This window comes from Poecilia reticulata, linkage group LG12 (assembly GCF_000633615.1).
Source record: "Poecilia reticulata strain Guanapo linkage group LG12, Guppy_female_1.0+MT, whole genome shotgun sequence".
Lineage (NCBI taxonomy): Eukaryota > Metazoa > Chordata > Actinopteri > Cyprinodontiformes > Poeciliidae > Poecilia > Poecilia reticulata.
In genome coordinates this window covers 715,738-740,089 of record NC_024342.1, presented here as the reverse complement: position 1 = coordinate 740,089, position 24,352 = coordinate 715,738, and the positions used below count along the sequence as shown (strand labels likewise).

Sequence of the window (24,352 nt, the reverse complement as noted above, 5' to 3'; positions counted from 1 at the left end):
TTATTCCCACTTGGTTCTTGGGAAGCAAGGTAATAGAATCTAAAGTCCAATAAATTGAAACTGCAAAGGATAAAATCAACAAGAAGTTTAATAAAAGTTACCAAACATACAGATCCTACATCTTCACACAAGTATTCCCTTTGTCCATCACTACTGGGCCGATACAATCTGCTGTGTACAGACATCATCTTAGCATGTCAAATACCGGTCAGTCATTTGGTTACAGCTTTAAATACTACTAAAGTTCTTTCAAAAATGTCAACACACTGTACCTTTTGTAAGAACAAAGTTTTCAGAAATATAAAGTTCATAATATATTTAACTTGAATTAAACCCAACAGCAAAGATCTTGGACTTAAACCCACAGAGGAGGAAAAGCAACTCTGCGCTTCGTTCAGACTGCTCCAAATGTTATTGTCTGATTAAAACCAATGCCTGAGAGCACTGTCCAACTGCTGAGTGCTGCTGTGTTTTCACTGCTGAGCAGCCATTTTAAGAGCTCTGCCATAGAAATCAGCTGCAACCCAAAAAGTGAGACCAGACTGTTAAACTGAAGGATGGAGAAAAACTACTCCACAAAGACAGCAAACCACAGTACTTCATGAAGCTGAAGTTTCACTTTGGTCAGTATTAACAACAATCATACATTGCTTGATAAAATACTTTTTCATAAATAGAATTTTTACATTTTATGGTTGGAAAAAATCCAACAGTTTATCAAGAAATACAAAATATAAAATCTTCTGGGAAAGACATAATGGGGAAAATCAGAAAGGAAAGATCAGCAAATAAATTACCACAATTTCCAGAATTAAATCATTAACAGTCAAGCAAGTGAACCATTCATATTTCTTAAAATTAATATCTGATACTAAAAATAATCAAAGAATCCTGTTCTCAGTTTTTGACAGACTAACCAAACCAGCCCTCCCCAGTATTCACCAGTAACTCCACAATTACAAAGTGTGGAGATTTCACAGCCTACTTCAGAGGAAACATAAACAATACAAGATATAATTTATCTCAATGCCAGCATAAAAATATTACCACTGAGTCATTGTTAAATGGTGGGGAAACACTGGAGAATGGTTGATGAACTGGCAAGCAGAATTATTTCACTTAAAACAGAAAAATATCCTTTAGACCCTATAAACCACATCTTTTTCAAAATGATGCTTTTAATATTAACTATTCTTTTCATACGGAGCGGGGCAGTGGGCTTCACAATTGTCTTTAAGACTGCTGTTGTGAAGCCTCATGGGAAGAGAACAAACCTTAATGTCTCTATTCTAATCTGCTGTGTTTTTAGCAAAATGTGGAGAAGCTTTTCCTTAATCAACTAAACTAGCAGCATCCCAGTTTTGCAGTTAGTTTTACACAAGTAATCTGTGTAAAACTGTAGTTTACACTATGGTGTCCCCCAAGGCTCAGCACTGAGTCCCAATATTTTGAATCCTTGTATGCCACCCATCAACTGTTGGCATACATTATTAGGAGACATGGCATTAACTTTTATAGTTATGCTGATGACACAGCTCCGTTTATTATTGCGTCCTGATGAGCCTACATCCAGGCACTTTTAAGCCCTTTTTTTTTTATTTTATTTTTTTTTTATTATATATTAAATTATGAGAATTTCCTTTATCTAAATTAGGACAACATTGAAAAACATATTTGATTCAAACTATGGTTTCTGAAACCATATCAAGAATGTCACTAGAAACATATTTTCATCTTCTGAGGAACATTGCAAGACCGTAACCATTTCTCTAATAGTCCAATACAGAAACTTTGATTCACACCTTTACAGCCAGTACAATCAATTATAGTAATACTCTGCTTCCTGATCTTGTTGGAAAAAGCTTAGCTCTATTACAGCTAATTCAGAACTCTGCTAGTCGAGGACCAGAAGCTGAGCTCACATCACGGCAACTTTAAAGTTTGTATTTAAAGTTGGTGTGCATTTTAGAATTGATTTTAAGGTGTTCTTAGTGGCATTTAAAACTTAATAATGGCCGTAATGTTATAGCCCACCCCATTTATGAGAACTGCTTCCGTCTTCTGAAGTGGTTCTCACTGGTACCTACAATGAGAACTAAATCACAAGGTGAGGCATCGTTATGGCTGTCTACTGTGGGACAAGCCTCAAGGTCAGAGGTCACCTGAGAGCTTGGACATCTTGAAGAGCATGTTAAAGACATCCATTCAGTTTGGTGGTTTTGGTTTATACCCATTTGTCACCTCTTAAAGTTTATTGTTTTTAATTATTGCTAGTACATTACAAGTATCTATGTTCTTTGTCGTTTCTATACAAGTTAACATTTTTGCAGTTGTTGTAACGTATTTGTCTATATTGGTATTTTTTCAAATCAAAGTTTACCATTTACTTTATGATTATTTTGTGTCTATATACATTTTCTTTTCCTGCTAATCTACACTCCGCATAGGTCCATATTCCCTTGAGTCTTTATTATAGCTCTGATTAGTTTGACATTATCTAATGAGTCTCTTGTGCCTTCATGTCCATCTGTCCGTTTTTAATCTCTGTATAGCGCCGCTTTGTGTGGCACTTTGCTGTATAAAGATCGCTCCTCAAAAAGTTTGGTGATAGTCAGAATTAGCCGACACATAACAAATCTCATTCCAATGTCACCATAAGCAAAGTCAAATAAACAAAGGTTGGCCTGCATTAAAATGAGGCCGGTAACATTAGTATTAAACATGTCAACATTTTTCTCAGCTTAAATGTTTCTAATGGGGACACTGAGAAAAATTTAACACCAGATCACCATCAGCAACAACCTACACCCAAGTAATACACCAACACAATCAAAGAAAATCAATCCACCAGTGAATGTATGACTGAAAACATGAAATAGAACCTATTGTCTCAGACAAAATGTCTTCCTTGGTTGTTTGGAACTTGCTTCAAATTAACATTTGTTTCATTCTCACATTCTTATCAAAAATTTACCAGTAAATCCATCTTTCCTTGCATTACATGAAGTCTCCCAGAACCAGATGCTATAACAGAGCCCACACTATGATGTTTCCACGTGCAAATGTCACCTTTTGCATGGTGTTTCCAGTGATTTTTAAAACTAATCTTTCTTTAAACTTGATGTGAGCGATTACATTGGCCTCATTAGACCAGACTATCTTCTCTCTGAATTTCGCATGCTTGTCCAAATCTTCTGCAGCAGACGTTCTTCCAGGGTGAAGTTTTGTACAGTCACTGTGAACAGAAGTCATTGCTATTAAAGGCATTACTTATTGCTTAACTGGAGAAACTGCACCTGCTATTTCCACAACTTTTTGCAAGTGGTTTTTGGCTCTTGGACAATTCTTCCAGTAGTTATTCTTTTGAAGTTTAAAAATGCACCTGTGGGGTGCTGAGATGGTGCAGGGGTTAAGCACAACCCACAAATGGAGGCCTTAGCCCTCAACGCAGCTGTCACAGGTTCAATTGCTGTATGTCATCCCCCTTCTCTACGGTACCCACTTTCCTGTCAAATAAAGGCCACTACAGCCATTACAACTTTGGGGGCGGGGGATGCAGCTGTAACCACTGACTATGTTTAGGAACAGTAAGCTTTTCGTTGTGTGGTGGAGTCATTGCTGCCTTGCAGCAAGAAGGGCCTGGACTCTTCATGTTCTCCATGTCCATGCGTAGGTTCTCTCGGGGTACTCTGGCTTCCTCCCACCGTCCAAAATCATGATGTTTAGGTTGACTGGTCTCTCTAAATTCTCATGAGGTATGAATGTGTGCATGATTGTTTGTCCTATGCTGGACTGGTGACCTGTTCAAGATGACCCCACCTCTCGCCCGTTGACCGCTGGAGATAGATGCCAGAAGGAAAAGCGCGTTGGAAAATGGACAGATAAGTGATTTTATTTGATTTTTTTTTTTTGTGAAGGTGTCTTTGCATTTACCACTCATGCAACTGTGAAATAGTTTTGTTATAAAAAAAAAACTTGTTAAAGGCTACCAGTTAATCATTTGAAATATTTAAACTGAGAAAATATTGACATGTTCAAAACATTTTTTACTTAATGTAAGTTCAAACAACTGATGGTTTTACATTTATTTGAATATGAAAAATATAATGAAATAAATATGAATGTAAATACTTGCATATGTTTGGAGCTTGTTGTGCAGATATTTAAACCACACCACAGTTAGGTGGTAGCAGCTAAACCTTCCATTAGATCTTCTCATCTTTAAATTATTGCCTACTTGTTTCCTACATAAAAAACTGAGCCATCAGGTTGGCCACACCCAGAACGATGAGGAAACTGTGGAAAAAGGCCGACTGCCAGGTGAGTCTCCCCTGCTCCCTCAGAGAGAACATGTGGACTAAAGCAGGAAGTAGAAACACTAAGGCCAGTCCACATATTGCTCCAGAAAATCTGCAGAGAGAAATGGATTTATGATCAGTGAATGAGAAAACACATATGGGCCGCAGAGGAAAATTGACTATATTGTAATAATTCAAGAAAACAGAACAAGACTATGGGTGTCTTTCCCTTTTTGGAGATATGAAGAGAACAGACTGCTACTCAGTAGGTTCAGGTTTCTATTTTTATACAAGAAGATGGTGTGTGGGGGTGGGGGGTGAAGTTCCTTCCACTTCACAATCTTTCTGTTGGTTCATTACATATCCCACTGAAATATATTGATGTTTGGGGTTGAAACATGCACAGATTAATGTTGTCAGAAGGTGTATAAGTGCTTTTCAAGTTACTGTAGACCTTTCACTTCAGGTTCCCTTGCACATTCCCAAAATACTTCAAAACTTGAAAAGGATTATCTTTATCTTTAATGCATGTTTATATAAAATAGCTTTAGAGATTTTCTGTAACTGTAAAGTTTTGGACTGACATACTAGTTGGCAGAGGCTGGCTTTAAACCAAACATACTATAGGACTGAACAATCAAATTCATTCTGCTACAATGATACAATTGCTGGTCCAATCTCTGTACATCTGTTCTTCTTAAAATGCCATTTATTTAAATTAAGAATTAGAATTAATTCAACCTCTGTTAGGACACTAGATGGCTCTCTGAAGTAAAGTACCAGGATGAGTAAAACCAGTGTGCTACTTGTTAATAGAAGAATATTTCTACAATAATCATTCCATAACAGTAGTTGAAGAATTTTAGAAGTTTATTGAAGAAGCATCTCCAAGCTAACATTACTGGATATTTCTTTCATAAACAGTTAATAACATAACTCTATACATACCGTATTATAGATCCAATGTTGGGATAAAACATGGACATTAGAACTCCAGCTCCAACAATGAGAATATTCAGCACAAGAATGTGAATGAAACTGAGTAGAGACAATGGGACAGACAACATTTAATTAGCCTAAATGTTGTTCAAGAGTTTCCAAGAAAAGATCAAGTTCTGATGCCTGGGTGATCCAATAAGACTTGAAATGGGCAAACTGCTGTGTCATGAACCTGACCAGGCAAGTTCAACACGGACAGTAACCGAAGGAAAAACTGATCTGATGCTCCATTGTACTGGTTCAGATTTACCAGATCAGTCACTCAGTGAAATGCATTAATAATGGAATATCATCAAATAGATTGAACAGCTATTTAAATTGAACATTTTTGATGCAGGAAATTAATGTTGACAAAGCTCAAAAGATGCAATCTGAAAACAAGTCATGGTTGGTAAACAAAACAGTCGGTACAAACTAGAATTTAAAGTTATTAACTAGATTTGAGTTAATCAGTCATATCTAATAAAATATATTATATTGCTTTGAAAGTAAACAAAACTGATATTGACCCTAAATTCTAATGGCTATAAATGGAAAAAAAGGACTAAATCTTCAAATATGAACTTTAAATAAAATTTGTATTCTCCTACCCGGGATAATGATTTCCAAACAGCTGACCCATAATTTGGACTCGTACCAAATAACCCAGCAGAGGATAGACAGTAATCATTTGGAACAGTAGGCACACTCGAGCCACAAACACCATCACATCACTGCTGGGGAAGTTATCTAAAAAGTTCTGGAAAAAAAGGAAAAGCACAGTTGCAACTTCAAGCAGAGTGTATTAAACAATTAAAAACTAACCTTCATTTTTGCTCAAAAACATATTACTTTCTAATCACTAGGTTTCAATTATATAGCTGAGATAAATCATTCTCACCTCCATGTCCAATTGAAAACTAATGACAAACTGCAAAAAAGCTAACTGTAGGCAGAAAATTAAGTCATATATATGCAGTACCTTGCTAACCACTAGGAGGCGCCCACTGACCACCAGTAGTTGAAGACCTCAATTTGAGGAAGACTGGCTTAGATGATTTATAATCCTTTTAGATTTAGACTTAAAATTTACATTGAACAAGAACCTTGTTTTGGACAGGAAATGAAAATGGCATCTCTCAAAAGAAAATAGAAGTTCAAATGAGTATCAATCAAAAGATTAACCTATTCCTACTTTTATTTAAAGGTTGGGTCTTCGTTCTCATAGTGTCCAGGTAATCAATGTCTTATTCATTTCATATTTGTTTCATTTTCATTGTATCTCCTTTGAAATATCTTTTATACCTCATTTATAAGAAATTAGTTGACGGATGTATTTTTTACACTTTAATGAAACAGGACACTTGTCCTGACACTTGAGGCTGTGGAAAATATTTCCACAGCCACATATTTTTGTTCCTGAAGAGATCCAATCGGAGATGGAAATATTTTGATGACTTTATAGATAGAATTTGTGTACAAGTACATATTTTTTAGGACCAAACAAAGAGTCAATAATAGGGAAAATGTTTTAGACCATTAAAATATTTCAGACTAAGACGACTAGGAAGCATTAACATATATTTCCTCCACTTTCACCCATCCCAGAACTCATCTACTTTTAAGACGAGGCTTGAAACTTTGCTTTTTGATAAAGCTTATAGTTGGGCCAGCTCGGGTTATCCTGATGTATTTGTGCTTATAATGTTATAGACTTAGGCTACTAGAGGATGAACTGTTCACTTTCTCGCCTTCTTCTTCTACTCTTCAATTTGCATTATTTGCTGTTATTTAATCTGTTAAATTTGTTTTCTCTGTTATTTTCTCTCCATTGAAGCTACACTTGGTCTGGCGTACTGATTGGCTGTGATTCCTTCCTGGAGGAGGGCATCGGCTGACATAATGCTGCMATCAGCTGCCCTGCTTTGAACTTTTTACTTTCAAGAAAATCTAAATAAACCTACATCAGTTCATCAGTTTCTTCTTGTTCATTCTGTTCTGTCTTCTCAAACCCCAAGTCAGTCTTGGCAGATGGCCGCTTGTACTGAGTCTGGTTCTGGTTCTGCTGGAGGTTTCTTCCCATTAAAGGGAGTTTTCCTCATGCTCAGTATGAGGGATTGCTGTACAGTCAGTGGTTCAACGCAAACGATTGTCTCTACATGTTTTTGTAAAAGGCCTTAAGACCACATCTGTTGTGATTTGGTACTATATAAATAAACTGAATTGAATTGAACTTCATCTGACCCATTATAACCTCATGTCTTCTGAATGCATAACAATGAATATATGAGAACTTGTATTCAGAACTTGTATATCGCTTACCATATATTACATCAGAATTTAATACAGTACCTTGATTAGTATTTAAAGAAATATTACTAATGCAGAAACACATGAGAATAACTAAATACATACCTGGATGTTGGCAAACGGTACCATGTTTATGATGTGTTGATTTAGCTTTAATGCTACAGTATATGGAAAAGTGACCTTTCTGTACATAATGTATAAAGTTTAGAAAAAGAATTCAAAAAGATGTAAAAAAAAAAAAAAGTTTACGTCTTACTGGTTCAATGCAGTCTTTGGAGAGAGGAGGTGAGGGAAAGGCAGCAAAGATCAACACGCCCACATACATATATGTCCCTCCAACGAGAAGATAAGCCAAGGACAGGTCCCTTACCTGCATGGAAGAAAAACTGTTAAGGATCCATGTGGAGTATTTGAGCCTGAACTCAGTTTGAATCAAAACTAGGTTTAAATTATTAACAATAAAAATCCTAAACGCTGATGAAAAGTAGGTGACCTGGTGGGTGAACTACTGTCGTTTTCCACCTTGAACAGATCCTGCTGGTGGACAGTTTCTACACAACTTGATCACTTTATGTAATTTATTTATGTAATATATTTGAATTCCAGAAGAAAGATTCAAAACCTTTGCACTGTTCCACTGAAGTGTATTAGGATTAATGAAATACTGCCTGAACAACAGGTTCTGTCAGCACTATGGTCTATTTAAAATGGGATCCACTAAACATCTGGAGCAGACAGTCATTCATATTTTTACAGGAATTGTCTCAGTGGAAAAGGCAATATTACCAGATGTGGTAGTATTCTAACCTAACATTGTTATACTTTAGATATTTAATAAAATGAATTGTAATAAAATCAGTGGGTCCAGGTTGAAAGGACCTAAAATATTTAACAAATCAATTTCTTCACTACTTCTTCCATCTGCATTTGTTGAAATAGTAAGGCAAATAAAGGAAATAAGACAGAAAAATAAGTCTAATCAATTTCAAGGTCATTTTCCTCCAAATTCTTGATGAACCTATTGGTCCAGCCAGAACCACAGAAAAGCTTGTCCCGCTAATTCTGTGAGCAACAATAACTGAGCACAGACTCACGTTATTTTCTTGGTTTTTGTTGCTCTTCATCAATGTGATGATGCAGTTGTGAATGAAGAAGGCCAGGGTGAGGACACCAGTCAGCTGAGGAAAAAACAACCTGAACTCTGAAAGAAGAGGAAAATCACAAGTCTTAGACGAAACATAAGCATCACAACCAAGATCTTTATGTATGAGACAGATTTCACCAAAACAAAGGTCACTGGGTTGGTATGGTCATATATTTAGTGCTCTATCCAGTCTTGGTAAACACTACATCTGAAACATTTTAAAGACTTGTTTTTAGTTTTAGGTTAAAAAGAACAAAAGATCAAAGTAATATAACAGCCAGATAGACCTTTTAGATTTTTTTATTTATAAAAGTAGTAGTATTTATAAAAAAAAATAAATAAATAAATAAATAAACATCCTCTAATCTCCCCTGCCCATGTTCATCTAAAAGATCCCCCCAAAAAATTCATTCAATATGGTTAGCAGGTACATGGGACATTTTTAGTACAGTGTTGATAAAAGTGTGAGCATTTCTCAGGGCTGTGGCAGAACAGGACAGAGGACTGGCAGATCTACCTGGAACGTAGAACTGGGACGGACCAAACCAGTGGAACTCTAGGTGGAAGCCAAGGTGGGAAGCTTTGATTGTAACCAGCACAATCAGATAGATGACTGATATAGTGCCTAGAAGAAACAGAAACATTCCTTGGAAAAATTGACAAACGAGTAGATTGTATAAACCATTAATTACACTGACTACAACTACTAATTACTATGCAATTATTGAAATGCTACATAAGTGAAGAATAAACTGACAGTAAGCTAGTAGCTTTTGATACATCAATATACAGCCATGGAGTCCATTAATGGGTCAGATGATGCACATTAAGGTACCTAATGAAATCAACATCAGCAGCTGTGACCACATATGTAAACGTAGCTGTTTGATGCTTCACCTCAATCTGCAAGTTGCAATAAGATCATTTCTAAACAATTGGAAGTTTGTTATTTAACAGAAACAGCTGGAAACATTTAGGAAGGCTGCCAACCTTCCCAGGAGTGGATGTTCCAGAGGTTTACGTCAATGTCAGTTCATGCCATACTGAGGGAAATAGTCATTTTAAAACGACTGTCTCGCACCTTTTTTATGAAATTTATCAAATTATATCTCAGTTGTTCTCCCTCCTACATCAATGCACAACTTTTCCATGACGCTGTTCTGTGGAAAGCTGGTTACGCAGGTGACACCATGCCTGTGGTATGCAGTTCCTTCTTCTGACTCATTCATCCACACTCACAAGTTACTGAGGCTCTGTGCTGGTGTCTGCCTAAAACAGCAAGCTGTCACCAAATAACCAGCTAACTGCGCAACAGCCATATTGTCATATACAGGTCCTTCTAAAAAAATTAGCATATTGTGATAAAGTTCATTATTTTCCATAATGTAATGATAAAAATTAAACTGTCATATATTTTAGATTCATTGCACACCAACTGAAATATTTCAGGTCTTTTATTGTTTTAATACTGATTATTTTTGCATACAGCTCATGAAAACCCAAAGTCCCTGTCTCAAAAAATTAGCATATCATGAAAAGGTTCTCTGAACGAGCAGTTAACCTCATCATCTGAATCAACAAAGTAACTCTAAACACCTGCGAAAGATTCCTGAGGCTTTTGAAAACTCCCAGCCTGGTTCATTACTCAAAACCGTAATCATGGGTAAGACTGCCCACCTGACTGCTGTCCAGAAGGCCATCATTGACCCCTCAAGCAAGAGGGTAAGACACAGAAAGACATTTCTGAACGAATAGACTGTTCACAGAGTGGTGCATCAAGGCACCTCAGTGGGAAGGAAAAAGTGTGGCAGAAAACGCTGCACAACGAGAAGAAGTGACCRGACCCTGAGGAAGATTGTGGAGAAGGACTGATTCCAGAACTTGGGGGAAGCAGTGGACTGRGTCTGGAGTAGAAACATCCAGAGCCACCGTGCACAGGCGTCTGCAGGAAAKGGKCTACAGGTGCTGCATTCCCCAGGTCAAGCCACTTTTGAACCAGAAACAGCGGCAGAAGCGCCTGACCTKGGCTACAGAGAAGCAGCACTGGACTGTTGCTCAGTGATCCAAARTACTTTTTTCGGATGAAAGCAAATTTTGCATGTCATTCGGAAATCAAGGTGCCAGAATCTGGAGGAAGACTGGGRAGAAGGAAATGCCAAAAGGCCAGAAGTCCAGTGTCAAGTACCCACAGTCAGTGATGGTCTGGGGAGCCATGTCAGCTGCTGGTGTTTGTCCACTGTGTTTTATCAAGGTCAGGGTCAATGCAGCAGCTATCAGGAGGTTTTGGAGCATTTCATGCTCCATCTGCTGGAAAGCTTTATGGAGATGAAGATTTCATTTTTCAGCACGACCTGGCACCTGCTCACAGTGCCAAAACCACTGGTATTACTGACCATGGTATTACTGTGCTCAGTTGGCCTGCCAACTCTCCTGACCTGAACCCCATAGTGAATCTGTGGGATATTGTGAAGAGAAAGTTGAGAGAAACAAGACCCAAAACTCTGGATGAGCTTAAGGCCATCAAAGCATCCTGGGCTCCATAACACCTCAGCAGAGCCACAGATTGATGGCCTCCAGGCCGCATTGAAGGCTGCAAAAGGATTCCTGACCAAGTATTGAGTGCATAACTGAACATAATTATTTGAAGGTTGACTTTTTTGGTATTAAAACACATTTCTTTTATTGGTCGGATGAAATATGCTAATTTTTTGAGACAGGGATTTTGGGTTTTCATGAGCTGCATGCCAAAATCATCATTAAGCAGACTGTGTTTCATTTATTTTCATTTATTATCATAGGAGGAAGAGGGTGGCCTTTTCAACACTATAGCATATAAGTCAGTGACAGGTCTGGTCACTGACTTCAGTCTGGTTTTACTCCAGACTGCAGTGGTTTTACAATTAAGGACCAAAGAATGCGCTGAATCCTCCCCATGTGGTAAAATGCCGAGTTCTAATCTTTCTAATGAAAATCTATGCTAGGTAGCTGAAGAACAAACTATTCGCTCACTGAGTCCCACATTTTTGGATAAATGCCAAAACTTCCTGAAAGCATCCCAGGAGCTTGGTCTCCACTTACCAAAGAAAGTGAACCTGGCAAAGAAAGAGGCAGAGCGAAAGCAGAGCAGTGGCAGCAGCAGGATGATGAGGTAGAGAGGGATGGTGCTGGTTTTACTCCAGTAGTGATCAAAGCTGCTCCCAGATGAGTCATTCCCAGAGGAGCTGCCACACAGACTGGTCATGGAGTCATTTCTTCCAGGGTGAGTTTTAGGGTATGGGCAGATAACTGGCGAACACATCAACAAGACATCACCACACGCATAATTAAAACAATTACACTATTAACAATACACAATTAGAAAGATCCACTTTAATTTGGGTTTTACTTTTCACCTCACTGCACAAACTTCACATATTTTACATTTGGTCGAGCCACCCTCATTTCAGTTAACAACAATATCCATTTCATTTCTGAAGTGTGGGGTAGGGTCTGTGGTGGAACTGGGCTGTTATACCAGGGGTGGCCATAGTTTTATTTGGGGGTCCATGTTCATAAATATTCTCTCTCTAAGCTGGTACCTAAAGAACAACTCAGACAAGAGATGCACAGTCTTACTCTGTACATGCTCCACCCACAGCCCTGGCAGCATGGGCGGACAATGCCCACCCACAGAGTCAGCCACGCCTGCCTTGGGATGGAAGCAGTTTATTTTATGTGATAGTGATTGTTTTTTGGGGGTTTTTTTACGTCAGAGAGGCAAAGTTTCTATTATTCTCATCTTGATTTGATAAAATATGGACTCCCACACCGTAGTTGTGTCCTCTATCCCCCACACATTTTTTAGCTGTTACAAATGTTTACTCTGTTAATATGTCGTAGTTTTCCAAGTCATCTTTATACATAACATGAGCGTCAAGATGCCTGCGGTGGTTTTACAGATGGAGACACGCTGCTGTGTCAACTTGCACATCATGTGTATTAGAATCTTGGAGCAAACCAGCAACAGGCAAAAAACTTTGTACAGTTTTTTCCAAACAAGTTGAAAGAGTTGAGTAATGTTGTTGGATGTTGATAATGCTAGTAAAACGATAACTATATAATACATCACACTAAGCTCATTAACAAAAACAAGCTAATAAATTTGTTTTCCATGTTCAGAGGTGGGTAGTTCTCAATAACCAAATCTAATCACTCAATTAAATTTTATTTGATTGTTCAAGTTCTGGTTCAGGTACTTGAGTAACGTTTTGGGGGGAGAGTACTTAAAGTTTACATCATTATTGATGTTCTTTTGTTCGTTTTTAAGATTTTTTTATCTGAGATTGGTCAGACAGGAAAGTAGTTTGTGAAGAAGGGGAAAGAATGAGAATGTGTAAAAAGGTTTGACAGGTGAAATAAAAACCTATCATCATCACAGAGCCTGGTCTTTAACCTGGATGGCTGTGAAGGATCCTCTTTGCTCCAAAACACACAGAATTCCTTTTAGCCAAAAGATCTGAATTAGCAGCCTCGTTCACACATCACCAGAGAATACATACAGAGGAGGTTACTGTGTGCTGCAGAAAACTTTTAGCACCAACACCACTGCTACTCTGTTCATTCATGCTGTTGGCCTGAGTGTGTAATGTAATGTAATGAATGAATGAATGAATGAATGAATGAATGAATGGGGTACCATGTGGTTAATGCCACCTTTAAGGTGACACCAACAGGTTCATTATACATCAAATAACATTATCCCAGATGTGCGAATTATAAATATTTCGCTCTTACAATGCCAAAATCTGCAAAATATTTCATATTTCACTGAGCACAATTACTTTATCATGCATTTTGAGTAGATGGTCAGGAATAACCTTTTGTGATAAGCTGTTAATAAATAGAACTTTGGGGTTGTTGGTGTAGAACAGTCTTTAAAACTACTCAGAAATGTTACAAGTAAAGGTTTCTCACCTCTGTCAGAACCATTGGTTCCATACTCTGAATCGGATGTGCTGACGTTGTGAGCGTGGTCTGTAGACGTGAAAAAATAAGAAGAATTTAAAACACTCATTTATGAATTTATTTTCACAATGTAAAATTATTTTTTATTTCAAACCACTGCTGGACAGTTAACTAAATGCATATTTATACAGGACCAGGGTTTGGGTGTTCAGTCAAACACCTAGACATTCTCAAAGAATAAATCTTTTAAAATGTTTTAATGAGGGAATGTGTGAACGGCTCCAACTTCTGAGTACAGATATTGCCCAAGATAACATTTTTATGCATTGTTAAAAATGGTCACATGACCTTTATGTGACTTGATAGCTGCATGATCAAAGCAACTACCTACCTACAGCTTCAAATACAATAAAGAGTCAGCCCTTAAAGACATTTCTGGTTCCAGTTTAAATGAATGAGCCACTTCCAACAGGATGTATGAGTTGAACAATCAGAGCTGAGTCAGCATTTTAGATTTGCTGAAGCAAGCATTGAGGCAAAAATGGAAACTAGCAATCTGAAGTGGACATGGCCCACATGACTTCATGAACAACCCCGTAAAGAAAAACTGCTGTCAGACTTTGGAATTACATGTTTATGAGCAGCAATGTTGCACTTTGGTAGATAATTTGAAAACTTGCACACAACAGCACATACCAGACAAGATTCAAGACAGCAGAGTAAACATGGAACATTACGGTCATGTTTAAACTTACTGTAGATGAACTGCCCAGTGTTGTAGAGGAAGTTGGACATTAGGACCCAGTATACCACCATGGCTCCAACAAGAGACACCAAGGAGAAGACCAAGCTGGACCACAGGCCAAGCTTTCCAAAGTAGAACCTGCAAACATCAGGGAATTCCCAGCTGGATGTGTCCACACCCCCTGAGCAGAACAGAACAGTATTTTAGAGAATATCAGTTAATTTTCCTTTCCAGAGGAATATTCCCTTGTTGGTTAAGACACAATACCTCATTGCTGGATATTAAAAACACAAAGATAGAATGTGTTGAGTTTACACACAAGGAACAAGTTAGCAAACAAGGAATTTTAAAATGAATCTGAAAACCAGCATGAACAGAACAGAAGGTTGGGAAAATCTCAAAGTAAGACATAGTCAAACAGGTGGCAGCACTATGTCCACATTGGATGAAGTTTCCTGGAAAGACCTGCACTCATCTTCAGTAAAGCTCATGAGAAATGTTAGAAATGGAAGGATAGTGATAAAGAAAAAAAGAGTTTGGTGAAAACCACACCAAAAGGCCATTTATCTAGTAAATCTACAGAGATATGACTCTCTAGATTCCTGCACTGCTTATACTTAAGTACTTATAATTAAGTAGTACATAAAATCATCAACCTGAGAAATACTCTGTCAGAAAAAGTCTTGTGAGAATGTGAAGAGAAATAATGACTTGGACCAGATCACTCATCACGCTTTTGTTTGTTCTCACCATTGACTGCACTCTTCAGACCATTAAGAAACAGATTCTACATTTAAGTTTCCACAACATGAATTTATTAATATCAGTAGAGCTGCATGATGTGAGGAAATTGTGTGGCTGATATCAGGTGGACTATATTTTCTTTTTTTCCTCTATCCATCATCTGTCCGTCCATCACTCTGTGACCTTTAGCATTTTGGAGAAGATCATTAGTGTCTGATGTCAACATCTGCTGCCCTGACACTCTGTCCAGGGTAGAGTGTCAGTGGGATATTACATCCAACTGGCACAGATATTATGTTCCAGTTGGACATGATATCTGTCCAACTGGCTAAATATTATGCTAGCATGAAAAACAAAGTCAACAGAACCTTGAATATATTAGCCAACTCCAAGCAGTCCTTTTGATGTGAATGTTGCACACACTGATATTTCCATGATAATTTATTGTGTAGCCCTTCATATCAGTGGGAGCATAATCCCCCAGGGTCTTGTCACATCATATGTGAAAACTAGTAGAACCAGAACCTGTGAAACTACCATACCACGACATAAAATGAACGCATCAACAGATAACGGGCCTCCCAATTTTACTCACCATTCATAGTTTTCACAGAATGTCAAGACTGGACTTCAACCATGCTTCAAAACAACACTAAGGAATTTCTTTAAGCTCTTATAGTCACCTCCTCACAGTTTATTAAGCCACAGCTTAATGCTGAATAACAGCAAAGTGATAGTAACGTTGTTTTCCTAATGAAGAATGGCACAGACCAAGTTTGCTCAGATTAAAGAAAAAATAAAAAAAGAACATCTATCCTGTACAATACAATATCATCCCTTACTTCACTAAAGCAAAACAAGGAGAGGACTAAAGCAGAGGAGATACTGCTGGACTTACTAATTGCCTTTGGTGATTTGATGACAATGTAACAGCAGTACAGCATTAGCAGGCCAGTGAAGATGAGGATGATGATTCCCAGAGTGAAACCAGCCTGAAGAAATTAGGTGAATAAAAAAAGTCTATTCAATTTTCAGGAAGAAATCTATGATCAGCAACAGCTGACTTAATGTTAGCATAAAGCCACAAACTGAGGAAAACAGTAAAAGGTAGGCGACCTGCTTAATACCCCACGGTATGCTGAGTATGGACGTCCCCATCATGGTGTTCCATATGGCAAAGCTGCAAGGAAACACACACAAAGGAATCAAAGCCCTGAAGATGAGGGCTCCAAGTTCAGTGACACTGACAAGCAGTGAGATCTTACATGGTGACAATGCTGGGGTTCTTAACAGCCTGCTCACTGTCTGGAATCTTGAAAGCCGTCCCGAGAGGGCTGTAGACGTACATCTCCTCTGCTGTGGGGATCACATGGTTTGGAGGACTCTGGAGGAGCAAATGAAAACATCAACGCTTTCAAATCAATGACATCTTCAGAGAAATAAAGACAAACATTCACATGGCTTTAATTCACAGCTGGATGCAATGATGACAATATGAAAAACATAAAACAGCCATTTTATTATCATTTCTTCTCCAATTTTATTGGCATACAGTAAGCCAGGAAATTAAATGTCATTTAAAATCATTCTTTGCTATAGCGACAAAGTGACTTGACCTACCAGCATTGTGTCAGAGGACCCTGTCAGTCTGCTGTAGTAATGGACTCTACTGTTCAGGATGGCAGCCTCAGCAGAGATCCTCTCCTGAGGGTCATCACTTACAATGTTCCTGGGTTCCACATAGAAAGGCCTGCAACACCACACAAAACCACAGCATTGCCCCCTTTACTTTTAATTTAAATTCCCCCAAACAACTTAGTGTTAGTTCAGAATGTTTATCAAGTCCAAAGTCAGCAAAGAATATGCTAGAACATCTTACAGTGCCTCATGCTGACTGCATTTTCCAGCACTTGGTGCCTGTTGCTACAAGTACCAGTACCTGCTTTAATCACCATGGATCCCAGTGCTGGATGTGCAGGTGAACTGGTCTGACCAGAACCACACAGAGTCTATGCGTCAAGAGGAAAAGAAGAGAGAGAAGACCCAGCAAGGCCACTATTAAGGCAACCTGGGCTGCCTAACAGATCAGCTTCTTGCAGTCAGAACAGTGAACAGTGTCCAACTGATCACAGTCATACCACACTATGCTGTACTACTGTTCTGCAAAAATTCCCTGAGTAAAAACAAAGACTGTTTGTGAGCTGTGAAAGGGAGTGTTTGTAATCTTTAATGTGCTAGAAACTTGTTGGTCCCTGTGAAATACCTAACTGGATTAAAACTGACACAAACTGCTAACAGAGAGGGGAATTATGCCAAGACGGTGCCAATCTCACAAGTCCATCATAGAGTTCGCTTCCTAGAAAAGCACCATGTTTGTTTATTATCATGCAATACCCTCAAGGAAAAAACACATGCACTAAAAGCATTACAAAACTGAACTAGGTGGCTTTTGTACTGAAAATCCTAAATGCCTCTGAATTTCCAGAGGTTGACATTGAAAACTTTATTTTATTTTATTTTAGACAAGACAGAAAACATTTGTTATAATAGAAAATAAATGAACAGTTGTGACTAAAGCCTTATTTCAGGTACGTCTACCGGATGACCATACAAGATATCTGGCTAAGGGTCGGGCCAGGAGTCTTACACTCCTCCCCGTGTGGAAAGACACAGCTGAACAGTTTATGGTTGCCAATGTTTCAATTAGTTTAATTATAAATAACTGGACTTGAATATTAAAATGAATTATATACCGTAACTCATAAAGAAATTGTTGTCCATTCTAAACTTTGCAGAGAACTTTTCTAAAAAACCAAATCCATCTGGAAAGCAAAACTATCCCCTGATCTCAGAATGGACCACTGTTTGCTTCAGTACATTCAGCCATTTTAAAAACTTTTGAAGTCTTTGATATTTCACCACTAATAGCCAATTTTGGTATTCTGAGCTTCTGCAGCACACAGAGGTTCTGGGGTTTCTACCGTTTAGTTCTGATGTCCAGTGACCCAGCTGAGCCTCTGTGGGAGGGGCTCTCCCCAGTGGGATCTGGGCCCAGCAGAGGCCTGCAGTCATCCTCCATGGTCTCTAACAATCAGCCAGGCTTCAGCCCTCAACTCATCACCTGTCTGGAAGGACAGAGGAAGATTCACGTTAAGAACAACCAGTACTTCAACAACAGAATGTCAAAGAAATTATATTATGAAGCATAATAATACAATATTATTGCTGAATATTGCACAGAAGTTATTGACTGCAATTTACCCAGAGTTTTTTTCCCGTCATAGTAAAGTTCATTCAATTCTCTCGGAGTGATGTGGGACACACGTTTATGTGAAACTACAGATCTGATGCTGCTCTTACACCTGAATTTCCCCTCTGTGGGGCAACAAAGGATATTTCTATTCCAGTTTATTTCTAAGTTTATGTTGGGAAGAGAGAGCCTGCTGGCTGGTTTAAACTTATCTAATGTGGCTTAGACAGATTTAAACCAGAGATGTTCCCAACCACTCCACTCATCAGCAGTGTTGTTACCAAGCTAAACATCACAGAAACGTTGTCCATTACAGCAGCAGCTTCTATCATCAGGTTCTATAAACTAATGGACTCAAAGTTCTATAAACTAATGGACGCATCTAGAGTTTATCTAACAGTGTCTTTAAAAGTTCACTGGGTGCTGCGCTACTTCAGCATCTGTATTCTTTTTTTATAATGGAACAACAGAAAGACAAAATTAGGTCATTTAAATAATATTCTCTGCTCAGTACTCAGTTTGTTTCACTGACACATCTTCCACTCATGTGGCTCTAAAGAGCTTAAAGGAGGAGCTTATGCAAACTCTAAAACTGGATGAAAACTTTGTAGCTTCATATTTAAAATGATCTTTGTCCACCTCCACCATTGCAATATTTCATTGTAAATGATTCAGATAAAGTTAGAATAATTATCTTTGGATTCTATAAAATAAGTATGCGATAGCAAGGCTTAGAGAATTAAGGGGACATTGTTTAATGACAAAGAAGAGAGCCAAAAATACATCATCATCATCATCAGATCAGTACCTTAACAACATAGTCACAAGTATTTTCCTTGTATTGTGCCTGCAGTAAACCCAAGTTACAGCCAACATATTTTGGAGAGATGAGATGAAATGGTCATGCAGCTGCTGACCAAATGAAGATCTTCAGAACAAATCACAGTCAACAGAAACAGCACCACTGAAAACATGTTCCACCAGTGTAAGAGAATGTTTTATTAGCAAACTGTACACCTTCACATTTCTGGGGAACAATTTTCTTAACCAAACAAAGAGGCTGAGTAAAAAGAGGAATGTGTGCTCACACTGCTAGTTTTAGTGAGATTTCATGTTGAAAACTACCAGAGAGGCCATGCTTGTAGGGCTGCACCGATTGCAGTTTTTTGGCCGATTGCCGATCTATAAAAAGTCTGACCTTCGGATTCCGATTTTGGCCCATAATGATTTTTTTTATCTGAATGTTGATAAATATAGCAAGAAAGTCGCTGAGTTAGTGACAGTGGAGTGACTATTGTTAACTGTAACATACAGACATGACCTGGTGGGCCGGTCTGGCAATCAAACCTCTCACAGCAGATTAAAAGAGGGCAGTGGCTGATTTGTAGACCTTCGCTGAGGCAAATGAGATGGATGAATAAGGTCGGCTTCACATGTAAGCATCGGCCGATCACCAATCTCCCAAAATTAGAAAATCTGGGCTGATTTGTAGGCTGGCTGATTTATGGATGCATCTTATGCACCTAATGCTTTCATTGCATTAAGGTAGAGACTACAGTACATCACATCTTTTATGCTAAAACACACTTATTGTGCCAAGTATTTCTTTAAACATGGCTTGATCTGCACACTAGTCTGATTTGATTAAGCGAGTTGGACTACATATCACTTCTGAGAAGGCTATTCAGGTGAAAGTTTTTTTTAAAAAACTTTTCAGTGTCCACAACCACACTGAAACTATCTTACTCAGATGTTTAAAATAAGGAAGTCCAAAGAAAAGGGAACTACAGAACATTCAAATTGTGAGATATTTAGTCATCCAATTAGTCACCATCAGCATTTAACATGAAGATCTGAAGCTGTGATGGTAATCTTTTGTGCATAAGTAGATTATTAACAATAAAACATCAAACACAAAATGCATTAAAGTAAAAATCCGGAGAGTGACAATCAGTGACAACAAAGGTTAGGTCATTTCTGTGTGCTGATATAATCAGAGCAGTTTAGAAACCCTCAGTGATCGTCCCCGTCTGAGCTTGATTACAACTGTGTATTAAAAATTACTTTTAGATGTTTTTATCTAAAAGTTACATAAAATCTAACTGGTTTTAGACTTTATCTAAAAAGAATACTTTTATTTTAGATCCAAAACAATAATTAGAACAAACTATCATAGTTTAGAATAAATCACAAGACTATTGATTAACTTAAACAACTATCCGCAATCTGCTTATCCGTGTGACCGCCTGGACGCGCGTGCTCCCAGGCAGCAGTGTCTGGAAGCAGATGTTCTCTTATTATCATCTGAAACCCCTAATGGCCCCCTTACCGAACCGCAGAACCAGTTGGCAAGAACTGAAGTGGCCTGGACCTGCTTCTCTTCGCTATTTCTCCCAGCGCATATTAGCACAGTTCCTGTCGTTGCGCTCTTAAGTGCCTGCAATATTAGAATGTGTGGGTAACGCACACTGCAGCTTCCCGTGTTTTACCTGACTTCGACCCTACTGTCACAGCTAAAGCTTCCAATTTAAAGTTTTTCTGCTAGTGAAACGTCGAAGGAGCCGCGGCCTCCTGTCTCCGGTAGTGTAAACACAGCGAAATGTTCCGGAAAATGCCAACCTTATAGCGTTACTAACCTGTGGGCCAGCGTAGAGGAAATAAAGCGGTGTTAGCTCCACAGCTACACAACACTCTGAAAATGCTGAGCATCATCCAATCAAATTCATTGTCAAGCACGTGCAATGACGTCACACGCAGGGCCGCGTAAGTAAATATTGCAGACTCCCCAGTCAAATATAAAGGTAAAAATCTGTGTGTTTCCATTACGAAAGAAGAAAACCAAAGGTCAAATGAAAATTTAAACCCCGTTGTTGCTTTAGTCCAGAAGAAATCTAATATGTGCATACAGAAAGATTTATGCATACAGATTCCGCCTCTCGCTGGAGATAGGCACCAGCACCACTCCCGACCCCACTAAGGGAAAACGGTGTAAAGAAAATGGATGAAAGATTTATCCATCTCTGGTCGTTCCTTACTTTCTAAAGCCCAGCCTCTTTCCAGTTGGTACAGCTCCACACTAGAGGCTAAAATATTACACAAAATTTGAGTAAAATATACACAATTTTTTTAAATATCTGACTAAACTAACCTGGACCATGTGAGCACAACAATGTATGTTTTCCTGGTGTTTGCTGAATATGTTTTATTTTAAACATTGTAGTAGGTGGATGGTGTCTGTAAAACCCCTTGTCTCAAAACATTGTAATAGCTTAACTCTTGTGTTTACAAAGGGTTAAGCAACTGATACATATCGCTTGTATCAGTTGCCTCAGTCCACGCACTTACAACGGTTAAAATAATTAAAGAAATACTAAAAATATATACCATGACAATTAAAGTATTCAAATAAATAATTATAAAAGTATCAATAAATTGAATTAAAAATAATTTTTATATATTTTCCAACTCAGTTGAAATTTGTCCCAAGTTTTTGTCAACTCCGTCAGACATAAAAAGAATGTAAAAAACAAAAAATCTGGCATTATTGGGGGGCACCAGAACGTCTGAGGACCGCATGACCACTTCCTTTCTCTTCTTTTGGTAAGACCATAGACATAATATAAGAATAGACGCCTCACGGACCGCTCTCGCCTACTTTTTTTTATTTTTTATTAAACAATTCGAGCTGTACAGAGTCACGTGGCATGTACATACATAAAGACGATAAGTCTCAAATACTTCAAATACTTAAGGCACATAAAATTATAAGATGACAAAAAAAAAGGAAAGGGGCACTAGTTTTCAAATAAATTCACATCATTATAGGCATCAAGAGCTGTAGTCCATGCTTGTTTTTCATCCGTTTTAAAGTTCTGAAGTGTTTGTCCATTAGAAGGTTTTTAAAGCTTGTAAAGTCAGGTTTTCTATCTCCCCATTTACATGAGTGGATGAAGAATTTTGCAAGGATCAGCAGGTTGTTAAGTATGAGGTCGGTTCTTTTGTCTCTGTGGGTGGTTCCAAATATTATATCCTCTCTTTTTAAAGGATGATTTAGGAAAAGTTTTGATGAGATCCAGTCCTGAAAGTTTCCCCAAAATGTCCCAGTGTGCACACAGAAGAAAAAGAGATGATCTGTTGTTTCAATATCATTATCACAGAAGGTACAGCTGYTAGTGTCAAARTTGAATCTTTGTCGTAAYAGTTCCCTGGATGGAAAAATATTATTGAGAATTTTAAAATGAACTTCTTTAGCTTTAGGGCTTAGAGGGRATTTAAGGTAAGCTGTTCTCCACTTATTAACCTCTGAATCAGGAAACAAATTTAAGATGGAGTTTTTATTTGATCGGACAGGAAATATTAAATTGGTTAGATGTTGGCGCATCCTTTTGTTAGAATTACTTTTGTCCAAAAGGTTAACTCCAAACAGCTGAAGTGCAGGCTCTCGCCTACTGTCGTTGACGAGATTTAGTGCGGCCATCTTGGAGCGGTCCACCACTCCACTCAGCTTATGTGTTTAGCAGCACAATGACATATCAACGTATTTAATCGATCATAACACGCTTTTTTGTTACTGGAAACCATATTCAAACATCTATCAAAGCTACATTTATAAACAATTGTATTTTTTAAGAATGTTTTTAATACATAGTTCAGCATATATATGCTTAGTGGCTATAACAATAGAATGGAATATTCTGATATTGACGTATGATGAGCATATTACAAAGCACACAGCCGTTCATAATTTATTTAATAAATTCTTTAGTAATATCAATACATATTTATATAACTATACAAACACAAACAAACAATGATTAACAATGACACAAATACATGATTAATACTGAATAATATTTATTGGATACGTTTATATGTATGTATCAATGTATATACATACATATAGATATATGTATATGTTTTTCAGCCGACGAGTTCTAGCTTCAGAGAGATTCAGCAGCTGAGACTGAGTCTAAAATCCGATACGAGATTCATCCGTGCTGCAGTGAATCCGTCTCTCTTTATAGATTCTCCCTCTTCTTCCTCACATCGTGTCTTTAGGAAACCTTCAAAACAAAAACGGAAGATTTGGGATGTATCTTACTTTTGACAGAGTGAAAGAATTACATGTAAATAATAGTCTTTACCACCTGTGTAAACTTTGTAAAAGTAAGGGGGTACGGTAGGGTACTGCGTACCCCTAAAAGATTTAGCGGGGTCACGCAGTACCTCCAAGAGAGAGGAGAGCGGCAGCAACTGTAAAAAAAAAAAAAAAAAAAATCAATGGGTTCACTGTGCAGCTGTGAGTGCGCTGATTAATTTTTCAAGAACAATCTAAAACACACATAATCCGTTAATAAATAGCTTTTTTTCTCATTTCATATGGTTTCTGAACTGTTCGTGCTTTGCTAGAGCAGGGCTGCAACACGTCGATCGCGGAAGGTTTTGAGTGGATCTCGGCATCAGGTGACAAACTGAACGCAGCCAGGAGGCTGAGAGCAGCACGTCCTCCTCTGATTGGCTTAAAACGTTCATAACTTTATTAAAGAACAACAACAAAATCAACAAAACGTGTTCAAATTAATGACCCAACAACAACAATAATCATTATAATTTCATTTCATTTCATTTATTTATTTATTTCGAACAGACATTAAAAACAGTCAAAAAAGAACAAGAAAACAAAATAGAATGAGACAAACTCAAGAAATAAAATGTAAAACAAATCATTCTGCCCATGTGACATGCAATTCCACATTCTCTGTTCGAAAAGGAGCAGGTAGAAGATACATCTTATAATATCCTGCCCCCCTCATATTGTCGAAGTATTATCAGTTGTCTCTTGGAAACAAGAGACAACTTGTTTCCACTTTTCACTATGTTTAACTATGTACAATTATTTTAAGTACTATCTATATAATCATCTACACCATAAACCATCA

The 24,352-nt window shown here is 37.9% G+C and overlaps 1 protein-coding gene across 2 annotated transcripts; it reads right to left on the bottom strand.

Annotated features, from left to right (window-relative positions):
* Nucleotides 1-70: 70 nt before the first annotated feature.
* On the bottom strand, nt 71-21,134 carry slc38a9 (solute carrier family 38 member 9). Of its 2 annotated transcripts, none has more exons than XM_008423100.1 (15): nt 21,050-21,134; nt 18,145-18,288; nt 16,784-16,913; nt 16,429-16,547; nt 16,280-16,343; nt 16,062-16,155; nt 14,430-14,600; nt 13,684-13,743; nt 11,809-12,015; nt 9,248-9,355; nt 8,681-8,787; nt 7,843-7,956; nt 5,888-6,036; nt 5,247-5,336; nt 71-4,410 (listed from the first exon to the last, which is right to left on the bottom strand). In XM_008423100.1, exons 2-15 carry the CDS (start codon nt 18,240-18,242, stop codon nt 4,245-4,247), a joined length of 1,677 nt encoding a protein of 558 aa, XP_008421322.1. In that variant the 5' UTR covers nt 18,243-18,288; nt 21,050-21,134; the 3' UTR covers nt 71-4,244. The 2 variants fall into 2 exon arrangements, with proteins under 2 accessions (XP_008421322.1, XP_008421323.1); XM_008423101.2 differs by lacking the exon at nt 21,050-21,134 and adding an exon at nt 20,743-20,848.
* Between the last annotated feature and the right edge of the window lie 3,218 nt (nt 21,135-24,352).

Coding starts and splice junctions, on each gene's coding strand:
- slc38a9 (XM_008423100.1), bottom strand. CDS start 18,242: ATGGAGGATGACTGCAGGCCTCTGCTGGGCCCAGATCCCACTGGGGAG. Junction 16,344..16,428: donor AACCCCAGCATTGTCACCAT/GTAAGATCTCAC, acceptor GTTTCCTTGCAG/CTTTGCCATATGGAACACCA. Junction 6,037..7,842: donor CCAAAGACTGCATTGAACCA/GTAAGACGTAAA, acceptor CTTTTTTTCCAG/AACTTTTTAGATAACTTCCC.